This window comes from Metarhizium robertsii (assembly GCF_000187425.2).
Source record: "Metarhizium robertsii ARSEF 23 chromosome Unknown MAA_Scf_12, whole genome shotgun sequence".
Taxonomy (NCBI): domain Eukaryota; kingdom Fungi; phylum Ascomycota; class Sordariomycetes; order Hypocreales; family Clavicipitaceae; genus Metarhizium; species Metarhizium robertsii.
This window is the reverse complement of record NW_011942152.1, coordinates 378,518-401,221: the sequence shown is the minus strand read 5'-3', so window position 1 is coordinate 401,221 and position 22,704 is coordinate 378,518. Positions and strand designations below refer to the sequence as shown.

The 22,704-nt window shown below is 53.8% G+C and overlaps 5 protein-coding genes across 5 annotated transcripts; 4 read left to right on the top strand and 1 right to left on the bottom strand.

The window, feature by feature from the left end:
- MAA_00189 (Proline racemase) lies at positions 1–1,050 on the top strand (the record flags this gene model as incomplete). Its single annotated transcript, XM_007818187.1, has 1 exon — positions 1–1,050. One exon carries the CDS (start codon positions 1–3, stop codon positions 1,048–1,050), a length of 1,050 nt encoding a protein of 349 aa, XP_007816378.1.
- A 583-nt stretch (positions 1,051–1,633) lies between these two features.
- Positions 1,634–3,955, top strand: MAA_00188 (protein family UPF0171; the record flags this gene model as incomplete). The annotated part of the gene is made up of 3 exons (XM_007818186.1): positions 1,634–2,414; positions 2,485–2,881; positions 2,953–3,955. The coding sequence occupies 3 exons, from the start codon at positions 1,634–1,636 to the stop codon at positions 3,953–3,955; spliced, it is 2,181 nt and encodes a 726-aa protein (XP_007816377.1).
- Positions 3,956–4,848: 893 nt separating this feature from the next.
- Positions 4,849–6,453, bottom strand: MAA_00187 (HLH transcription factor (GlcD gamma); the record flags this gene model as incomplete). Its single annotated transcript, XM_007818185.1, has 1 exon — positions 4,849–6,453. One exon carries the CDS (start codon positions 6,451–6,453, stop codon positions 4,849–4,851), a length of 1,605 nt encoding a protein of 534 aa, XP_007816376.1.
- A 7,781-nt stretch (positions 6,454–14,234) lies between these two features.
- Positions 14,235–14,600, top strand: MAA_11659 (FAD dependent oxidoreductase; the record flags this gene model as incomplete). Its single annotated transcript, XM_011412574.1, has 1 exon — positions 14,235–14,600. One exon carries the CDS (start codon positions 14,235–14,237, stop codon positions 14,598–14,600), a length of 366 nt encoding a protein of 121 aa, XP_011410876.1.
- A 4,996-nt stretch (positions 14,601–19,596) lies between these two features.
- MAA_00185 (La domain family) lies at positions 19,597–21,961 on the top strand (the record flags this gene model as incomplete). Its single annotated transcript, XM_007818183.1, has 2 exons — positions 19,597–20,853; positions 20,945–21,961. 2 exons carry the CDS (start codon positions 19,597–19,599, stop codon positions 21,959–21,961), a joined length of 2,274 nt encoding a protein of 757 aa, XP_007816374.1.
- Positions 21,962–22,704: the final 743 nt, after the last annotated feature.

The following is a 22,704-nucleotide window of genomic DNA, read 5'->3' as shown; positions in this document are numbered from 1 at the left end:
ATGCACTCACGTCTGCTAAGCCGACCCATCCGCGTTGTCGGATGCCATGCCGAAGGTGAAGTAGGAGACGTTATAGTCAGCGGTGTACCAGATGTACCAGGCAGGTCCATGCTTGAAAAGATGCAGAACTTCCAAGAGTCCACCGACTATCTGCGGCATCTTCTCTTAAATGAACCACGGGGCCGCGCTTCATTGAACCTTAATGTCCTTGTACCGCCGTGTGATCCTAAAGCCGACATGGGGCTGATCATCATGTGCAACGACTCGTACGCTTTCATGTCCGGCTCCAACATCATATGCGCGATAACAGTCCTACTTGAAACCGGCATAGTTTCAATGATAGAGCCCGAGACAGTTCTTACTTTGGATACCGCAGCTGGTCTGGTTACTGCCACAGCGCAATGCCAAGCAGGAAAGTGCAAGTCGGTGGCTTTTGATAACGTCCCTTCATTTGTTGCTAAGCTGGGTTTTCCGGTTGATGTGCCTGGAATAGGCATCGTTTCCGTCGATGTTGCCTGGGGCGGCATGTGGTACGGATTTGTGGAAGCTGGCACTCTGGGCCTTGCGGTGTCGAACGAGCATTGCCGCAGACTGGTTGCGTTGGGTGACAGGGTGACCAAGGCCATCCAAAGCCAGTTTACCCCAGTGCACCCGGAGAAACCAGAAATGGCAGGTGTTTGTACCGTGTGTATAACGGAACCAGTCGCAAGAGAGTCGGGTTGTTTGAGGGCGAAAAACACAGTCATCGTCCCACCAAGTAGGCTGGACAGGAGCCCTTGCGGAACAGCGACGTCTGCCAGGATGGCCATCTTGTACGCTCGCGGCCAGTTGCAAGTAGGGGAACCCTCTAAACATCAAAGTATCATAGGCACTGAGTTCACGGGGCACATTCGGCATGCAACCAAGGTCGGGAAGTTCGATGCCATTGTTCCGAATATATCGGGGAGGGGCTGGATCACAAGCTACAAAGAGATTGTTCTGGATGCCACCGATCCATTCCCAGAAGGGTTCCGAGTAGGTGACCAGTGGCCGGTTGCATCCGAGGAATAGATGAGAAGTCACCCATGTATCCCGAGAAAGATAGCACAATGGGGAATTCTCCTGATCCGGTTGATGATTCGAAATCGGGGAGGGACTTTGTACAATCTCCTGGATCGGACTCTCAGTAAAATTCTAGAATGAGAGCATAGCTTGGCGTACCCGAGACAGATTATCGAGATGTTTTAGCAAGATCGGGGAGCTTCGGCAAGAGAACGAAAGGTTACTGGATGGTCTGGTACATATATAGTTGTTATGTCAAGCATGACGGGTGGTCTGTAGTCGAACGGGTCTTGTACTCTTAGTACTCGACGCCACCACAGCCGTGGCCGACAACATGCAGCGAGCGGTCATGTGATTGGTCGCACCAGTTCTCTTTCGACGATAGCTCCCAAAGGACTCTTGCCTACATATAATATTCACTTTCAAGGCGAGCGAATTCAGACGCCCATTTGGAGGATACCTTGGCTGTGGACGAATTTGGTCTATTCAGGCGGCCTCGTCATGCGACGCGCCGATTTTGCGTTTCGCTCCTGAATGGAAGCCCCGAAGGTTATGTGACATATCACGGCCATCACAAACACCCACAGCCACAATGTCGTCTATTACCAGCGAAAACTTCCTTGCTGTCGCGCTGATAATCAACCGTTCGCGTGACGGGCCGGCATTTGTCTTCCACTACCCACCAGATGTCCAACCCGTCACGAACCACCCAAAACAGCCTGTTGAGTCCACTGATGAGGATGGGGATATCCTCCTTCAACGACTCGCTCAGCCCATGAGCCGGGATATCACCGCCACAGACGGAGGCGGCAGCAAACATCGACACCACGATGGTCATCTAATGACGGAGACTGGCTCTCAAGTCGTTCCTTGGGAGCGTGTGGCTGGATTCCCGACACGGGATCTAGCCAGCATCCTCACTCCCGCGCGGTCTTACCACAAGAAGCTGTTTCAGCTGTCACTCGACCCCGTGCACTGCATCTCATATCCCATCCACGTGCCAGAGAATGGAAAATGGAAGCGCCATAAGAAATCGAACAAAGCCAAGGCCCCGAGACTGTCGGAGGAAAACCTGGCTCCCCATGAGACAGAACCGCCAACGCCATCTGTCGTCATCTCGTCAGAGCCTGCCAGAGACAAAGACGGCAAGAAAGACGATGTGGACGAAGAGAAGCGCAGTTCTATGACAATGTTTAACCTGGTATTTATTTTAAATCCGAAGAAAAGCGAAGACAAGGAGCTTGTTGATGCGTTGTATCACAACGTGGTAAAGAAGGTTAACAAGGCGTACAAATACAGCCAGCAGCACTGCGAATTCGTATGGAAGGAGTCAAAACGGATATTGCTAGCCAAGGATAGAGCCCGAGAAGACGGTAAGTCGTCACGTTTAACCACATCCGCGCCATTCATCGAGAATGTGTTTTTTCTAACCCTCATCTACAGAAAAGAGCATGAACGTCCTATGGAAGGAGTTGCTTGAGATGTCCTCGCTAGCAGCATCTGTACACGATATATACGAAGCCGTGTCTCGCAATAAGATTGCAACGCTTCACCTAGACACACCGGCGGGAGTATTGACTCCATCGGTACAGATTCCAGCACCTTTCTTCGTTTCCGACCTCCCAGCAGACCATGACCACAGCCAGCATGGTCTCTGGCTAACGACGGCCAACTCTTTCCTCAGCCACGAACAACTAGATGACCCGGAGTTTCTGGACAAAAACTTTGCCCTGCTCCTGCTGGAAGATGAGAAAAAAGTCGTAGCTGAGCTCCAAGCCGATAGAGACCCAACAACAGTGTCCATGATTGAATTTGCCCGTCTAGCCAAACCCACCATGTCGTATGTCCCCCTTTCCTAACCGTGAGTATATAATAAACAAAAAAAAAAAAACCATTCTGATACCTCCTCAGATTCTACCAGGTCGGGCAAAGCAACGTCCTCACAGCCAGCCAAGTCCGCAAGTATGCTCAGCACTTCATATTCTGGCGCCGGGCCATTGCCATACCACCTCTACACGCCAGAGATGTTTACATAGTGTCGCCTAATTGCGATCTTAGCCGCCTCCCCAAAGACGCAGCCGAATGGCAACGCGCGTTCCCGCTGGCACCGCCGCTGCCCAACTTTCTCTCGGAACTATCTTACACACCGCGGCCCTACAAGACCTTCTGCCCCAGCAAGCCGCACCGCCCTCTGTACCTCCGCATGTTGGCGTGGCTCTTGCGAGGGGGATGGGTGACACAGCTCTGCACATTCGCCTACGTTGTCGTGTGGCCCGAGATCCTGTACGAAGTAGAATATGTCATGGAAGCCGAGGAGCTCGCGGCGGCGGCGGCGGCGACAGCGACAGCACAAGACAACAACCGCAACGATGAGCAGCCCTCCCCATCGCCAACCTATGCTGCTCCCCCAACCACCAACCAAGAACCAACAACCCAAGACGACCCTGATCCCGCCGAACCCCTACCCGGAGCCGGCGATGAACCCAGTCCCAAGACCCGCGTCCCAGCACCAACCTCCACGGCCCAACACGCCGCGGAAATGGCACGCCTCGAACGCATCGCCATGAAAGCCCACCGCGAAGCAGCCGACAAGGCAACGGCGCACGCACGCAAAACACCCCCCATCCCGACAAGCCGGCCCTCCGTCAACGACAGCCCCCATCTCGCCGGGCTGACGCCGCACATCATCCTCGATGCGAAGAAGGCCACGGGCAAAGAGTCGCGCTACCTGTCCGCCATTGCGCGCCGCTTCAAGGACGACAAAGTCAAAGCCGCATGGTCCGTCATGTGCAAGTACTTCGACGGCCGGTGTGCGCTGGAGAGGATCGCTCTGCAGGAAGACATGAAGCGCAAGGAGACGTGGACGTTACTAACAGCCATGAGCGAGTATCTACTTTGTACCAGACATTGGTGATGTAACCGAGTTATTCGCAACAACTGAAAACCACCACTCTCTTGAAATGCACGCGCTCAACATCACTAGTTGGGAGAGATGGATCAGAATAAAAAGAGCATTTGCATATTCCCATGAACTACCTAGGTATCTATCCGACAGAAAGAGGGGGAGCGGACAAGACGTCACGCACACCAAGTAAGCCACTGTAATACAACAAACAGCACAAAGCTAATAAATAATAATTGCATCATATGCCACTCGTGAAACCAAATCGCAAAACTAAATTCCAATGTAACTAGAAATAAAACAGGGGCCTTCTTCAAAGGCCCATACAACGGGCGAGGAGGGCCTTGATCAAAAGAGCCAACCGAGGTATCGCAAAATCAACAACTATATATCTGAGACACGACGCCGAAAGTAGCAAAAGCTCGGAGGAAAAATTCAGTAAGAAAAAAAAGGGGGGGAATTTCAAATCTTGAGAAACGGCCAACGCGGCGCGATATGAAGAGAAAGAAAACGGACAAGGACGAAAAAAAAGGAGCCACCAAAACAATCATCCCTTCCTTACTGTATAATGTAAAACTTTGCGCCCTGTATATAGAACCCTGTTGGGGTCGGACACCGCCGGCCCAAAATATCCATGGGTCATGCCAACCTCCGTGTAGTATGTATATGTGTATGACCCCTCAACGCCGCTGGTCTGGGAGCGAGCCAAGCATTAAAAAGACACCCAAAAAAACATGGGAAGTATCCCACCACGCGAGCTTTCCCGAACTGTATGGAAGAAAACCTCAAGATGCCATAGATGCCAAAGCTATGGCAAGTCGTACTTCGGTTATCATTCGAGACAAAAAAAAAAAAAATCAAAGTAAACGCCGATGAATGCAAGCTGCCAGGGTGACATGAAATACTTAGTTAAGGTCCATGTCGTATTCATCATCCTCCTTAAAATCCAGGGAGGCGTGGCCGCTGCCGTCATCATCAGGATCATTCCAGAACTGCGCAGTGTCATTGATGTCTGAAGCCATAGTCGTGGTGCCATTTTCGTTGGGTGTTATGCCAATGGCATCGAGGTTGGCGACCAGGCTGTTTACAGGGTCACCACGATAGTCAGTGTGGCTAGGCACCCGGAGGCCAGAGCCAGCAGTTCGTGAATAAGAAAAGCTGGCTGCATCGCTCCTGGAGATGGCCTCCATCAGCTCAGTCTGCATACGTCTCTCATCATCCGTCAGCTCGAAGGGAAAATGACCGCCCAGCTCCGCGATCTGGTTCATGAGTTCCTCTTGCTGTTGCAGTTTGAGGTGCAACATCCACATCAGGTCGCGTGTCCAGCTGACGGCGCCGTTGAGAATGTCGCCCTTGTTGGGACCCTTGTCCTTCTCCTCAATAGGCAGACCAGTGGTGATGTTGCCGGCATTGCTACCAGCAGCACGTCGTGCACCAGGACCAGCCAAGCCCGAAGTGGCCTGGGAAGGGTTGGACATGCCAGTCAAAGTGGGAGACAAGGGTGTACCATTTTGGATTAACTTGCGGATCTTCTCATCTTCGAGGCGGTGAGCGGGAACAAGCTTGCTAAGATCCTGAATTCTTTCGTTGATGTTGTCTCGGCGGCGACGCTCAACGAGATTATGAGACTCTCGACGGCGCTTTCGCTTCATCTCTTGGGAGGAGACAGCATTAGGGTTCACGCCTAGCTTGGTTGGCATCGACGTGCCTCCCTTGAGCATGACCTCATTTATGGGCACCATCCCCTGCTGCATAGGTGAAGAGAAGCCGGAATTATAGGAGGCAGGGATGCTGCCAGCGGGAGTGTTGACCCATTGTCCTGATGGCGACTTCTCATGGCTGCCCGATGGCCGCATGGCTTGTGGGCCAAATCCGGGCGAATCCTGGGAGCCGATGGGAATACCGTGAATGCTATTGGTCTTGGGCGTCATTGGGCTGCGGTTGCTCGAGGCTTTGCGTTGCATCTGCTGGGACATTCTGGCTCTGGCCTTGAGAAAATTGGGGTCATTTCCGTCAGCACCCATCTCGCCTGCAGCCAGCGGCGAGCCCGAGTAGGACATGGGAGAATGTAATGAGCCACCAAGGGAGTGGTTGTTCTGCATCTGACGGAATTGAGCTGTGAAGCCCGTGGCATATGGGCTCTGGATGGGGTCACCGTCCGGTGTCTGCGAGTAGCCGTTCATTTGAGCAGGGTCGATCTGTAAGCCGGAGCCTCTGTGCGACTGGAAAGCGTTTTGGCTGAAGGCCATGTTCATATTGCTGTAATCTTGGCTTTGACCATGCATGCCTGCCTGGCCGTCGGAAGGACTGGCAAGGCCATCTAACAGTTCATCGTCGCCAAAGACTGCGTTGCCGCTGGAGTAACCGTTCGGGGCGTTACTGGAGGCAGAGTTGAAGTTGTTGGCATTGGCGAAGGAGGGAGAGTATCCGCCATTCATGGCGAGGTCATTGGGGTCGATATTGCCACCGTTAGGGGTGGTAGCAAAGTGGCTAAACCCGTGTTGGGCCATTGTATATAGATTGAGCTTCTGGAGCTCTAGAGATGTTAGGGTTGCCAGCTTTGTGGTTTGCGAAGGAGGAGTTGACGGCACCGTCAAGAGGTGGTGTACGCCGTTGCGACTGAGATGTGCGGTCGCCGAAGGCTTGTGGTTTTCGTTATGTGCCCGATGCGACACTGCGTGGATTTAATGAAGCGCTCAAGTATAGACGGCGGGCTGCGCGGAAGCGGAACACGTTAGCTTATCCGATACAATCAGTCGAAAGGCCGGGGCTGATGAGAAATAGAAAAAGAGCATAAATGTAGCCGGAAGGGCGGCGACCATACGTGTCGTCGGAGGCGGCGGATAGGGTTCTGAAATGGAAGAGGGGCCATGTACTGCGTGCTGAGCACGGAGTACACAATAGTGGAATTTGCCGGCAGTTGTCAAAGGCTCTTTACTCACTCACCCTGGAAATGGTAGACGGCAGAAGTGCTAGCGAAATGCTACTGCCTTTCCATCTACACCAAGTGTATGGCAATAGCAGCGAAGGAGGTGGGCGTTGGCGTTGGCGATGGCAAGGGAGCCTTTTCGGCCGTGAGTGGAGGGAGTCGTCGTTGCAAAAGGGAGATGGAAATGCGACGTCGGAGGATTATCGCCGCCAAGTGTTTGCTTTTTCAACTAGCCAGTGGCTTGCCAGAGAGGGACGCACGGAGCTGCTGCGAATGGTGGATGGTTTGGCAGGGCGGTAGGCAATGAAAAAGACGGGACGAGGCGGGCACTGCGAATTCCACTTGGTGGACTCTGTGAATTTCTGTTCCTTGTTGCAGCCACGTCCAGGCTTCTAGATGGCGCTGGGCCTGTCCTTTTCTGTGCGTCGGCGAGCGTCTGCGAACTAGGGCCGGGCGGGCGGTGACGAGTGACTGGCTGGCGGTTGGCTCAAGGTTGGTTGGGCTACCGAGTCCTAGACTGGGGAGGCGTCCTGGGACCAGACCTGGGATGGTGTGAGAGGGAAACCTCGACGTTTGTTTAAAGCTGCGGGACACCGTTAGCCAAGTCGTTTGCTTCGGGATGCTTCAGCTTGCGGCCAAGCCAAGAAACGGGCGAGGAATAGGATGTGCAGGGTTGCACTACCAAGCGTAGGGAGGGTGGTAGTTGGAGAGACTAGTGAGAGGAGACGGCAGCAGAGGCACCGGGGGGCTTGAGAAGATGAAGGAAAGAAGCGGAGGAGTCGAGGAGGGGACAGACGACGACGGGGAGGATGACGATGATGCACGGCTTGGGTTGGTAACATAACATGGAATCTGGAACCGACGATGGTCGCTGATGCAACACTTCCAATGTTTTGGCCGTGGACATTGGGGAGGCGCACGGCGGCGGCGGCGGTTCTCGCGGCCACTTAGCAGCCAGAAATGCAGGGCGATCAACGAGGTGCGGGGGATCAATGATTGATAGGAATCGGAAGGGGCAGATCCCCGCGACTAGCTACAGTCCGGGACCACTGACGACATGGCAGCCATGATGGCACGAAGAATAAAAATAATCACAATAGAGTGTGCACATACCAGGAATGTATCGCGGCGACCGAGACACGTTTCGTGAGACAGAAGCAAGAAAGAGTCGAGCTGCAGATGTGCAGAGCGGAACAGGGTCGAGATATACCAATGCTGGCCAGGCCAAGAATATGCGAACAAGGCTGGGTCGCAAAGAGGCAGACTCGTTGCTCGGTATGTAATGAATGGGTCAACCGGTGTTCTGAGCTTGTTCAGCTTCAGTGTGAAGACGGGACTTGACGCTAAAGTGTAAAGCACTGAAGATAGTGGGAGGGGCAGCTGAGGGGAGCCAAGGTCAGCTTTCAAATGCTGCACGGGTGGGGGGCAGCAGCGTTCAATGTTTAGCATGTGCCAGTGAGCTTGGAGCGTTGCTGGGGCGCAAATGACGTCTCACCTTGGGGTCTGGTATATTGTACCAGACGGTGACGGGGGTATTTGGCTGCTGAGAGAGGCGCTATCCAACGGCGATGGCGTTGTTGGTGCGGCTTGGGGCTGTGCCAAGCGATGGGAATATATCGAATAAAATATGCAGCCTTGAGCGAACTGCTGCACGCGCGTATAACGAGACGTCAAGGCAGGGCGACGAGTTCGGTAGGTCTAGGAATAAAGGTTGACTGCAAGTCTGCTGCCTCGGCGTCAGTAATAAGCCTTCAACTTGTAAGCTCCATGTCAGACAAAGCAGCGACAAATAAGGTGCGACTTGGCGCCATGAGTGCGCACCTTGCCGTGCAGTTCGTTACACAAGGATGCAGCACGAACAAGCCGTGCACATGTGCGCCCCTTGGGCCTTGCGATGCCTGGACATCGACTGGTCGGCTCGTCGTTTTGGAAGCTCAAGTGGGTAGGTGGTGCGGGAGAGATGGACCAACCAGATATTATGCACATATGCAGCCCAGTGTGAAGCGCAAAGCTCGAGGCTCGACGGCTTTATGCTTTGTGCCTTGGGTCTTTCCAACGACACAAGCGTCAAATCGATCTCCAACGCTGGCCGAGACCTTGTCTGTTGCAGCCGGATTGTGGCGAGGGAACCTGTTGCGTCCGCGAGCACTTGGTAAAGTAAGATGGGTGATTTGCTAATAATAGGCAGGCTTGCGTTATCGAAGTGCCAAGATGTGGCGGATGTTTGATAGTTGACCTGAAAGATGATGACGGTTTGGGTAGCCGGCTCGTTTCCTCTTTTTCAGCTTTTCTCTTTCGAAAACAAAAAGAAGAAAGAAGGGGGTTGATCCTCGGGGGAAGCGTCATCTTATAATGCTCGCACCGAGCGAAGAATGCCTTCATGGCCCAGCTCCCTCTCTTCTCACCTTGCCCGCCGCGCCCAGCCCATCCACACGCGGCCATGATGCCCAGCACACCCTTTGCCATCCATCTCAACACACACCTTTATTAGCACCGTTGGCCTACGGTAGCGAGTACGCTGGCGATAGACTTGCGGGCAGAGCGGGCACGGTACGGTACGAGGTTCGTCCCGCCGATTTGTCTTCTGACTGCTCCCAGCCCACACACCAGCACCGGCGGCATCCACACAGGTTCGAGCATCTCCATCCAGCCATTTCCAACGGGCAGGACGCCTTTTCCTTTTTGGATTAGCTATCTGGAACGTTCTTGAGCGCACTACGAGAATGAATCCAGTATGCTCTGGGGCACACGTACGCCCACGCACACCACACACACGCCGGCTCAGACCCGTGGCTGGTGGAGAAAGGGGGGGGGGGGGGGGGGGTGCATCGCAGCGGAGCGTGACTTTACTTTTAAGACACCAAGCCACAACCTCGACGCTCGATGCCGGCCTTATCATCGAGTTGCATCATGACATCGGTGCTTTTCTCCCGGTCATGCGTTGCCTCTATAGTCCTGAGACCTCTTGGGAGCGCAGGCCACGCGGTCATGTAAGGCACCGCCGCCCAAGGTCAGTCTACCACTTGCGACGATGCCATTTATAATGGATGTTGGGTTGTCGTGACCAAAATCCTGGGTTCCTGCGTCATTGTTATCGAGAGCTGTTTGATGCCATAATTCCACAAGGACATCCGAGGCTTGTCATATTTGGGCCTGATATTCGATAGATGCCTGCCCGGACACTCCTCTAAACACTGTCATCTTGGCACAAACTGTCATCATATCCTTCCAGCCCCCTTCAGCCGCGGCCATATTACTAAATATCTAGGTCACCCTTAGTGTTTCTCCTTCATAGTACATGGGTCGACCGCGGAGACTTCCCGTGCGTATATGCGTAAGTCATACATACATGCATGAGCTCTGGAAGCCATGAGGCTACGATATCCGGACGATTCCCCTGTGAGCGGCAGCGGCAGCGGCAGCAGAGTCAACTCCCGGTCCCATTAATCGTACTGTACATACTACTAAACAAGCCATGACCATGTCCATGCAAGGTAGAACGTGTGTCGGTTGACTGCCGTGTATGCACGACTTTTTAGGATCGAATGCTCCGTATGCAAGCGCGAGTGCCATATGTAGGTACTTGGAGCACATCTTCCTTGCTTCACATCTGCCGCTACCCATGTTCGCGTTCCCGCAAAGCCCGAAAAAAGAACACATCCATGGACGATCATCCAGAGAAAAGGCCTGGGGGGATTGGACGTCGACAGAATGGGCCATCTTGCATCCAGCGGTAGTCCATGCCGGTGATACATGCGGCCGCGAGAGCCATGCACACCATGCATGCCATGCGCATCATGTAACCACAGGTAATCGGAGTGACCAGTTAAAGAACATGGAAGGAAAGACCAGCGAGGCCATGGACAGGTCGGACGAAGCAGCTGCAACAGTTCGTCCCCACCGGAGAGTGCAAAAGCCCGAACCCAAGCGGCGGCCGGCACTGCGAATGCCAGACCAGTCGACCAGGGAAGAGCCAGCCACAGCTTGCCGAGCCAGCGCTCAACTGACATGTAGTTAGTCACTTCACTCAACGTTCGTAGCCGTGCAGCACGGCTGTCACCTAGTGAAACTTGGCCTCTCAACAGCTGCGGCCAGGCAAGCCTCTGGACACACGGCCACTCACAGCCCCCCCAGTGCCCACGGAGTGGCACCCGACCCCCCTGCGTGCCAATCATGTGGCCTTGGCCCGCACTCATAGACTACCATCCTACACCCCCCTGCCTAGCCAGAGGAGACCCAACGACGACACCAAACTCCCGATCCCGAAATCGACCTCGATATTTGCAACCAGTTGATCTCTATCCGCCGCCATTGCTGAGCTCTGCGATCGACTTTTTGGTTTTTCTGTTTGCCCTACTAGATTCCCATCCTGGGCACTCTTGATCGGGCCAGCTGCAAGCCTTGCACCCTCCCACCACCCTGCCCACCTTCTGCCGCTCCCCCTCCCCTCGACTCCTAACTTACGAACGGAACGCGCGGTTTGGTTCGTACGCTTCGCGTCTTAGTCCGTTGCTTGTCATCTTCGGGGGGCATTTGATTCGCGGCGTGCCATATCAGACTAGTTTGGTAGGACACCCTTTCCTGGGACGTGTTTTTGCCATCGCAAGGCAACCTATACGACTTCTTCTATATCAGCACTGCGACTGACCATCTCCCTCCCCCCCGTGGAGCAGCTTGGCAGCCCTCTTGGTCCATTACTCTACATTCATCACTGACTGCTGGTCGACATCTCCACACATACCGACTATCTCCGGCCACCGCTCGTCACGAAACCCGTTGTCGATCCGGACATAGCTCCAAGCCTTCGAAACTATTCCACCGAACCTGCCCTTGCGGCCCGCCACTCACGGTTCTATCGACTAGAGCCTTACTTGTCTCTTCCCACCCTTCTCTCCATTTATCTGCACTCCACAGAATATCCAAGTCGACATGGCATCGGCCTCGTTTCGCGATTCTTTAAACTCATTAGGCTGGAGCCGACGACAGGATGAGCCAGTTAGCACGGCTCCAGAGACAGGCTTGCTAGCCTCCGTCAGAAACTTCAACCCATTCCGAGACCGTGACTATGTACAGCTCCCTACCTCAGAGGGCCCAGGGGCTCCTCTACCGGCACCAACTCGGCGAGAGGAAGAAGAGGGCTGGTTTGTTCGTGAGTCAACCCAAGTCATCCCCATAGTCTTCGTCAACTTGACGACATTGAGTAGCATGAAGACGCGGCACCCCTGCAGCGGGACATGTGCATTGCATTTTTAGGCACGCTTTAGATGTCTGCATGTGATGCAGACATCGCGCCTCGTGGGCGACAAGGCTAACATGGGTTGCAGTGAGTAGATGGGACAGATTGCTTGTCTTTGCGGCTTGCAACGTAGCCGCTCTAGCCTGCTTTGTCATATGCTTCACTCTGTTCCCAATAATGGCAACCCGGCCACGAAAGTTTGTGACTCTGTAAGTGGCAAATGTTGCGTGCGATTTTGGGCCCTTTGCCGTCATCACGGTCTCTCCTGGCTCTCGCAGACGCCAAACCCCTCCTTTGCGTCTTCTTGATTTGCAAAATTATTCACACCGTCTCATGGCCTACGGGCCGACAAGTGAATCAAGATGTCCCCAAGGTCTCTGTCACCGGGAGGCAGATCTGCCGTGTCGCAGTTCGCCTCACTCCCGTTGACCTAGGGTGGTGGCTGCCTTGGCCCTTGTTTGAAACCTGAACGGCAGTGATTCACCGGCTCTAGTTTAAGTGGCTAACATGTTTGTGACAGATGGACGGTTGGGTCTGTGCTATTCTTGGCCTCGTTCGCAGCGGTCATGGGCCCAATGAATTATGTCTATCACCTCCTCTCTGCGCCCAGACTACCATTTACTGCAGCCTATTTTGGTTCCATTGCTATGACACTTGTGTTTTCACTCAAGGTAAGAATCCGACGGTCTTATCTATCACGGTTTGCAAACACAAACAACCCAATATGACTGACATGCTTCAAGCTGCATAGCACGATCTTGACTCTCTTCTCAGCACTTGTTCAACTGGCGTGTCTGGTGTGGTATCTCGTAAGCTACTTTCCCATGGGCTCAACTGGTCTCCGTCTGGCGGCATCGTTTGGCACAAGGCAAGCAACATCATGGATGTCAGGATAGAGACAGAGCAAGGGCGAGAGAGTGAGAGAGAGCGTGTGTGTATGGGTATTAGAGCGAGGACATGGAGGCCGCAGACAGAGAGGAAGAAAAGGGTGTATGGGACGACGTCATTTTTTTTTTGGTTGTGACGACAATCTGCGAAGCGACTGTATGTATAAAGCGAATTGTACCTATCTTGACGCAAAATGTGTACGAGCAGTAGGGCTTCCAAGCCACACCCGTGTGACGCAGGCATCATTTCTCACACCCGGAGGTAAACAAGGCCGTCACCTAGTCTCGGGCAGAACTAGCACGCTGTCATCTGACCTATTTTGGAAAGACGGCGTGACAGACGACGGGGTCCCGAGGTGGCAGAATGTGGTTGGCGTGGTTGGCGCTACGCCGTTCACACCGGCAGAAACCAGACACCACGACTAATACGGGCTGCCCTCCCCAGCCGAGCAAGGAATGTACATGTTACGGACCCAAGGTAAAAAAAAAAAGGATTTTGTTTTAGGGTGGGGAGGGGGGGCGGGGGGGGGGGGGGGGGGGGGGGGTCGGTACGAGGAAGCCCCCAGCGTCGTATTATCAGCGACTAGACTGCCGGACTGGAGCGCACTACTGTGTTGTCCTGGAAAAGTCCTGAGGGACGGGCGTCTCGAAGGGCGGCTGGCTTTGCGCTTATCTCTCCCATGTCTCTTTGGCTGCTGCTTCTCCCGCGAGAAGACCCCGTCCGTGGTTCACCTTTTACAAAATGAGGATGGGGGTTGAGACGTTTGTGTGCCGGGACTCTCCGCACTGGAGTTTCGGCCGAGTGCAGACAATACATACATTTTGACGCATGTGCGTGTGTTTTCCTGGAGGATGTACAGTACGTTACGGGCAGTACATGCGGTATCAGCGCGAGGGATCAGCCGAGCTGATGCGCAGTTCGGCCGGGTGCCGAGACGGGCCTCGAGACGTCCAGACATGGCTTTGCTTCAATGAATGTCCCGATAGACCGGACGAAGAGGGGATTGGTTTGCTGGCTCCCGCCCCCATCCCCCGTAGATGTTTGATTGCTTGTTCGTTCGTTGGGTGGTTAATTTTTTTGCACAGCTGGGCCAAGGGGGATGATTACTATCTTTTTTTTTATTTTTGTATTTTTTTGTCGCCTTTGGTGGATTTGCCTGCCTTGGAGGATGTTTGACGGTGGCGGCGCCGAGACCCATTTGCTCTTGGTAGTCTCGAAGGGCTATGTACATTCCCGCCATGTCGGGTCGATGGGGAAGACGCTCGGAGAAGGGCGTCATAGTTGAACCTGTTGATTTGGGCGGGCTGGGCGGACTGTACAGAGTACGACACCCCGAGATGGAAATGGGCATGCGAGAAAGGGACGTGGACGTGGACGTGGTGCCGGGACTGGCTGCGGCGATTTGGTCCTGTCTGTACTCCGTAGAAACGTGGACCACCAGACATCTCGATATCCAAATGCCCTTGTTTCCCCAGCCGTCGCCCACCAATCCCCGGGCTGTCCGGGACAGTTGCCTAGAGAACACGGCTTGGTATCCGACGTCAAACACACGATCCGGGGACGCGGAAGCGACGACGGCGACGGCGACGGCGACGAGGAGATGAGAGGACGCCAATCAAACGCGGCAGCTAGAACGGCGGGAAGCTCAGCAAGGCCTCAGTACAAAACGAAACTACCCCATGCCGCATAATCGGGAACCGGAAGTGGGAAGCAGCATGCACCGATGGGATAAGATCAGATGCTAGCCGCGGAGCCAAAAATACATGCACATAGCCTCGGAGGCTCAGATGAGCAGACGGTGCTGTGAGAGTACATGTACGGAGTACGAAACAGCCATTTCTGCATCATTCACGACTAGGTCAAGGTCAAAACGCAGCACTGCGCCTCAGAGTACGGAGTACGTATTGTGCCTTGTAATTGTAAACGTGAAACGTGATGGCCGTCTCTCCTCGGGGCCAAGACCAAGACGTTAACGTCACAGATGAATGGTTTGACAGGATGGTAACAGCCCGCCGTACTTGCTACACACGATACATCGGCAGGCCTGTCAGCCGTAATAAAGGACACCGTTGACAGGTCAGCGAACGGATATTGGGTCGGAACTCGGGAGCCATGGCAAACACGTGTCGAGGCATTGCTGCAGAGATCAAACTCACCAGACGGTTGGTTGCAGTGAGTCACCGACTGGGGAGGGGGAAAGAGGACAGCGAGGCAGCTCTTGCCGACTGGCGATGGCCATGACAGGACCGGGATCTAGGTCCTCGATATTATTTCACGAGCAGGGAGCACTGCTCCGCGCGCTCTCTGCCGCATCGCATCTGCAGCGATTCAGTGATGCAGTCTCGGGTGCGCGTGCAGTGCTGTCTTGGACGAGCTGCTGTCACAGACGACCCGTGCTTGGCTGCGCCGAGTGTTGTCGTTCAGAGTATCCAGGCGCTTAATGCGGCCATGGGAGAGGGAGTCGCGCTGCCCGTGGCATTGAGCTCGACCAAGACGCTTCTTGGTCGGCCAGGCCCCTACAATCTGTGCAGCCACCATGTTGACTCGTCTGCCACTGTCAAATGCACTCTTGTTGAGGCATATATTCATACTGCCAGCAGCGGAGGCGTGATCACCGGACCCTGAAATCAAACAGGTCCCGCACGATCCTATTCACGGAACGCTGTCGGCACGAGTCTGTTCGTCAATGCCTGCGTTGCCTGGGAGGAGCTTGGCAGGCATCAAATATCAAATTTGACACATGGGCTGCTTGGCTGTCCTGCCTCACGCTCACGGATGCTCGCGGAGATAGGGGGCCCGGCCATGCACCACTTGAGCCCAGTTGGTTTTGGCCAGACCTGATTGTATTTATTTTTTATTTTATTTTTCTTAGGTGAGGCGCTGCGAAAGAGGCTCACCTGCGAAAGGAACCATGACAAATACATATTGGCGTTCCTCCTGACACTACCGAGTATTGAGCAGCTAGGAATACATGACGATGTAGCGATAGAGAGGAGTTCCCCACCTCGAACATGCAATAACTACGTATGAGAAGAAAGGCAAAATAATTCAATTCATTCATCAGTCTATGCAGCCGCGGTAGGGGATAAAAAAAAGTTGAGTCAGAGACGCACTGAGTGGTTCCCCCCACATGTGTGCACCAGACATGGACCAGTTGACTCCTATGCCCCCTTGGAGTTGCCAAGTGGGGCCCGCAGACACCAAAAAGAGCCAGACCTCTCTATTCAAGTCGTCTCCGGCTGGTCCTCGTCCGTTCCCCCCCGCACATGGGCTATGGAACTTTAAAAATAATACTACGTATAACTTATACGTTGTGCTGGCGTGCGCAGGAAAATAATGCGTGCATGCATGCATGCAAGGAGGTACAAAGGCCCGTCTTCTGGATGACATTGAGCTTGCTTGACAGTCTACTTAGTTGACGCAGGCATGCAGCATCAGCCGCAGCAGCGTGAGACATCTGGATGGGCGAGAGATATTTTCACCACGCGGGTTCCAGAGCTGCAGCGGCGGCATGTGCGGAGACGAGCATGCAAATGGAAGGTAGAGGTAATTCCATTTATAATAATGATTATGTCAGTTATTCTCGAGGCCAGCCACGGCGTACACGCCGAAAAAGCATGTTTGTGCCAGCAGGCCATCATCCACAATCATGTGTACAATTATGTGCTCTGTACTCCGTACATCATGCCATGTTGGATGCCTACTCGGTGGCAGCCGAGCATAAACACTTGCCCTTGGCCGTTATGGCATCTCGAGCCCGTACGACAGAGGCAAACGGGCAGGCAGACGCAAATGGAGCCTGGGATGATGCATCATGGTCTAGAGCCTATGTCCAAGCTCCTAGGGAGTACTCAGGTATTACATCCATGGCCCTTGGGATTTGCTCCTTGTGGACATGGACGGCTGTCTCCACCCCACGCGCAAAATAATACGTACTACTACTACTACGTTCTAACCTTGGAAGTTGTGAAGTCTCTTGACATGGCTTGTTCGGCCGCGAGCCATTGTGAAGAATTGAAAAATTCAAATTCTTCTCAGAGCCGAGCTGCCCTGCCCCGATTAAACTGTTGCATGTCGATCCGCTTCGTCCAGTTGTGCACAGCATTACTATCACCTTCAACCCGTCAACCGGCCGTGCCCAACTCTCGGGCTCTTGATTATTCGTAGTAAAGCGTCAATCAAACCCTGTTCCCAGTGGTTCCAGGTGGCAGCAAGGACCGATATCAAACTTTAGAAATCAGGGTCACCTGGCCTCGACTAGCCGCTGGCTCACCTGAGACTGTTTGGCTGTGCCTTCGAAGAGTTCCAAGCAGGACCGCACAGAGGCGCTGTTGAGAATGACGGTAGAAAGAGACATGTGCACAATTGCTTCAAAACATGACTGTACTGGAAGACGGCGCGACGTCGGTCTTGACTGTAGAGAACCGCATCACTCATGTGCATGTATGTACTCCGTATGTACAATACATATTACCGAGTACGATGCTCCGTCCTTGAGCATTACTCGGCGTACTTGCTTCACCCTGCGAGGCCAGCAAGTGGGTGTGGTGCATCCTGGTGCATCCTGTCGCTGACAGGTCTGCAAATGGCCAAATGTAGAATCTTCAGGTCTCAATATTCCAAAGTCGTCAACTGGTCGGTTTCTGCCAGAACAATTTAATGTGCAGCCACCTCGGAGCCATCCCATTGGCCCCGGCAGCCGCCCCTCCATGTTTTGGAGGCACCCAGCCAGGTACGTATCTGATCCCTCGGCAACTGCAGCCCATCGGTTGCACAAAAGGTGGCACGGCAAGTTGCGAGAGGAGGGGCTTTTACTTCAAGGGCTTCGTTTGCGGTGCTAGTACTCACTCCCGTGGAGAGCAAGCAAACAGGCAACATTGCAAGAGCCAGGGCGGCGGCCATATGCAAGTGGCTGAGTTCAACGTTGGTTTTTTCTGCCGGACAAGGGCGTCCAATGTTCATCCCACTAGACGTTTGACTGCCCGGACGCTCAAGTCCTTTGTGCCCAAATGCCCCCCCCCTCCGGGCACTGGCCAGGCCCCAGACAGCATTGAAAGTACCAGACGCCAGACGTCCCGTAATTTGCATGTGTGCACTCTATGTGTGTACGGAGTACTCCTGCTCCGTGGTTGCTTCGTGCCACTTTTGCCATGGTCGGCGGCCCTGGACAGCAAGTCGTCGGTCGTTCGGCTTGGAACCACTTGGGACTTGGGCTTGGTGGACCTCTTCAACTGGCCTAGGCCGACGGCCAAAAAAAATTTATTGTCGACGGGTCGATTTGTTTGCGCACACTTGAGCACTTGGCCTTGGGCACACGCAAAAAATAACCTCCGGCTCCCATTTGCCCTGCCCGCTGCCCCGGTCCAGTCTCTTTCTCGTTCATCTAGTGTGCGTGTGTGCGAGCCAGAAACTTGAGTGTGTGTTTCCCATCCCATTCCATACCACAACATTCACCTCGCAGGGCCAATTCCATCCGGATTGACGTTGTAGCTGGCTGACTGTGGTTGCTTCCTGAGTCCTGAGTCTGGATCTCAGTCGAGAAGGTTCGTTTGGTTTTTTTTTTGTCTTTTCCCCTTCTCAAGTTGGCCGCCCTTGAACGTGAGAGCATGACCTCTTCCTGCCACTTTTCCTCTCGCACTGCTCCTGCCTAGCCTGGTCGTTGTTTCGTCGTCATTTTTTTTTCCTTCTCCCATTACTGCTCACGGGCTACGACGGCTGGCGCTTCGACTGCGTCGAGCAACCGCACGGGTTTAAGCTGTTTGTTTCTGCTCGCACACGCTACGCCCTAACACCTGGTTAAATAGTGTTACTGACAAAGGAGCCCTTTTTCTCAGTCGCTGTTTGATTTTCCCCTTGGCCTCTCGCCCCCAACTCGACCTGCTTTCCCGAAGCCGAGCCTCCGGTGCTGCAGTCTCCGCGTCCTCCCTTTGGGTTACCACTTGACTCTTTTCCTGTCGTTCCCCTACTGCGGCGCTGACGGCCTTGTACCGCGAGCACTGCCATCACCCCCGATCGGATCACAGCGATTTTCCGGTTTGGTTTACTGGGTCATCTTTTTTTTGTGCCTCCTCTGCCACCTTCCTCCATCAGTCGACTCCCGTCGAAGCAGAATTGTCTACCCTTCGCGGCCGACATCCCGACGCTCCGATCGAATTTTATTGCCTTTCGCTTGATCGTATTGCACGGTTGTGCCGTCGTCCGACCTCAGGTCAAAGGAGTCATTTCTCTCAGAAATAAAATTAAGAAAAAAAGCCGATAAAAAGAGGTCACTTTGGACCAAAACCTTCGAATTCGTTGTTCAGGAGACGGACAATCGGCAACCTGCCATTTGCGACCGCATAGCCCTTTGAGAAAACAAGGAAATAGATTGCACAGTCTGCGGGACGGCTGCCGCTTCCATCACTGTACAGAGTCCCCTGGAGTCGTGCTGACGACTTCTCTTCACACTTTTGCAGCAGACATTTTTGCTTCACCCCGGCTGGGGAGTGTGGGCACGGCACTTCGCCAGAGACAATACGAGATTTCTTTCTTCGTGTTGTGACCAGGCTTTCTTAAGTCGGTATTGGCATGATTTCTGCAGCCGAATTTAAGTCTAACGATATGGCGGCTTCTTCGACATTTTCTTACGCGCAAGCGGCTAAGGGACAGAGCGCGTCTCCATCTACCGCTTTACCGAATGTTGTATCGCAGCCTCAAGGTGCCGCGTCTCCCGTGACGCCCGATACTCCCGCCGAATCCTTGGACGCTTCACGCCCCACCGAATCCCGCACCGTTGTGGCAGTTGAGAAGCAGGATGTTGACAGCAATATTGGTTCCGAGAGCGATCTGCGCTCCGAGACGACTAACGACAGACGCTCCGAATTGAGACGAGATGACGATTCCGGAAGACTAGACCGGCCTTGGAGGAGGACAGACAAGGGCACGAGATCCTCAAGCACAGCTACAGGGTCTGTTGACGAGCAGGAGTCAAGGAAACCTCGCAAGGGCAAGAAGTCCAAGGCATCATCAGACAAACAGTCCAATGATCAGGCACCAGCAGCCGATAAGGACAAAGAGACTGCACAGCAAGCTGGCAAGGTCGAGTTGTCCGAGGCACCCATTCCCTCAATCAACATTTGGCACCAGCGCAAGGAGCAACAATCCAAGGCCAAAGCGTCTCCTTCCGAGGGCATACCCAATGGTACTACCAGCCATGATGGCGAGGCAAAGAAGCCCGCCAAGGACTCTGTCTCTGCAAATTCAACAAAAGAAAACGCGCCCACCAACGGCGTCAAGTCAAATCGTAAGAATGGCGACTCTGCTCGTTCCGACCGAAACGGTAGCCGGGGCTCCCGGCTAGCCGAAAAGGATACCAAGACTGAGCTACCTCCGCCAGTGGAAGATGCTGCTTCCTGGCCTACACCTGAAATCGCCATCAAGGAGGAGCAGAAGAAGCCTGCTGCTACCAAGTCTGCCCCGGCTCAAGAAAAAGAGCCCCAAGATGATGCATCTCACAACAAGCGAACCAAGGAGAAGTGGGTTACCTATGACTATGTACCGTCAGTCAACTTTGAGACCCAGCTGCCGCAGATGCGCAACTCCAAGCCTCGCGGTGGTGCCCGCAGCGCCAACAGTGGCCGAACTGCTCCTAACGGTGCTCAGTCTGGCGACAAGACTTCCGCCTATGCTGCTCCTAGCAAGCCTGTCGAGTCTAAGGACCGGGCTAAGGATAATACTGCTGGTGCCAACAAAAATGCATCGCTTCCTCCGGCCTCTAAACGGGTTTCGGTGGACGTCAACACTACTGCGAAGGAGCAAAAGAAAACGACTGCCCAGTCGGGTAACGACAAGGCGAAAGATGTCGCAACTGCACAATCGGTAAGACTTGCTTTGTTTAATCCCGGACATAGTCTCACACCACGTCCGAGACCGCCACGCCAGAAGAATAATCACACTGACCTTTGACCAGCAGAACACTAATGCTCGCTCCGAGGGCAGAGCTGAACGAGGACGTGGCGGCTATCGCGGCCGAGGCGCTCATCACGCTGTCAATACTCACTCGCAACACCAGCACAGCGCCGCCGGTAACTTTTCCAACAACGGATCAGTGCCCGGAAGACCCCAGGGTCCTTACAGCCCTCCACCACGACAGGGCCCTCATGGCCAGGGTTACATGGCCCCTCCCCAGCGAGGTGGAAGAGGCCGCAATGGCGCTGGTAACAACTTCCACCGCATGTCTCTTCCCAACGGTACTACCCGCATTCCCCCCATTCAGACCCAGTTTGGCTCTTACGAGTACCCCATGGCTCCTTTGTCGGCCATGTCATTTCAACAAGCTGCCGTGTGGGACGCCGCCTTCATGGCTGTACTTAGGAGTCAGATCGAGTACTACTTTTCCATTGAAAACCTGTGCAAAGACATGTATCTGCGACAGCGAATGGACTCACAAGGCTTTGTCAATCTTCATTTCATTGCCGCCTTCAAGCGTATTCGGGAACTTACCCCGGATGTGGCTGTGGTTCGAGCCGCGTGCGAAATATCTTCGGAGCTCGACTTTATTGTTGGTGATGATGATATCGAGCGCTTACGCCGCCGTAACGGCTGGCAGAGCTTTATCTTGCCGATGGAAGACCGAGATGAGTTCGCTCGCAACCCCGGCCCGGTACAGGTAACCTTCAAGAACCGTCCTTACAACTATGTCCCCCAATATAACAGTGCTATGCCTGTGCCTTATGGAATAGCTCCCACGATGGGTTTCGCCCTGCAAGGTGATGCTACATTCCAGCAATTAGCAGAAAGCGTACCTTCCGGCCAGGCCGTAAATGGACTGGTAAATGGAAACTGCCACGCCCATGCCAGCAGCACCCAGCTATCCGCTGATGTCCCGGACTTTTCTCCTTCCGGTTTGGCAGGGCGAGCCTCTGATGCTCTGAACCATGCCTCTGAAGCAACCAACGGGCTGACCAATGGAATCCACGCCGAGTAATGCAATCAAGTCGAAAGACGAGTTGAAGAGGCGGGGTTCTGGGAAACGGGCCAAGGGCTATATGAAGCGGGTGTGCAGCGGAGTTGCACCCCGAAAACAGGCCCAAATTGTTGTTTTTGACAAGTCCGTGCGAGAGGCTTAACGGGATCTCATTGAGAGTCTCCCCAGCACAAGCTGAGTGACCGATAGCAGACCGGATTCATCAACACACTTCTAGTATATATTTCGGTACCAGTGTTGGTTTTTGTCTTCCGGCCTTGAGCATCCATCGGATCTGAGACTTTTCTTTTCCTTATTTGTTTGTTTTTGGTTTGTTGATACATGGAGGGTTTATCTGACTCACGGCATCCCCAGCTAGGGTTGGCAGTACTAGGCGTCTCGGCGCGCCTTGGTATAATGGAAGCTAGAGCCCAGCATGAACAAAGAGCCGACATGAGTCTGGCGACTCTGTCATTTCGGTGGTTTCTGGGAGGGTATGGCGTCGATTCGGCGCAAGTGTCGAGCTTTTAAATCTCCGTTCCTTTCTCTTCTTCTTTACGGCTTTTTGCATGGGAACATAGGCGATAGGAAGACTACGTGGCCACTTTTTTGCTTTCGGTGGCCCATATTGATCGAGAGTCGCATGAGGCTCTTTCAGTTTTCAATTTTATTTACGAGGACTTGGTCCGGAACTACGAGCACCTTGGGTTATGGGGGTTGATCGAGAGATCCTCCTTTATCAAATGAAATCAAGTCGACTTCTT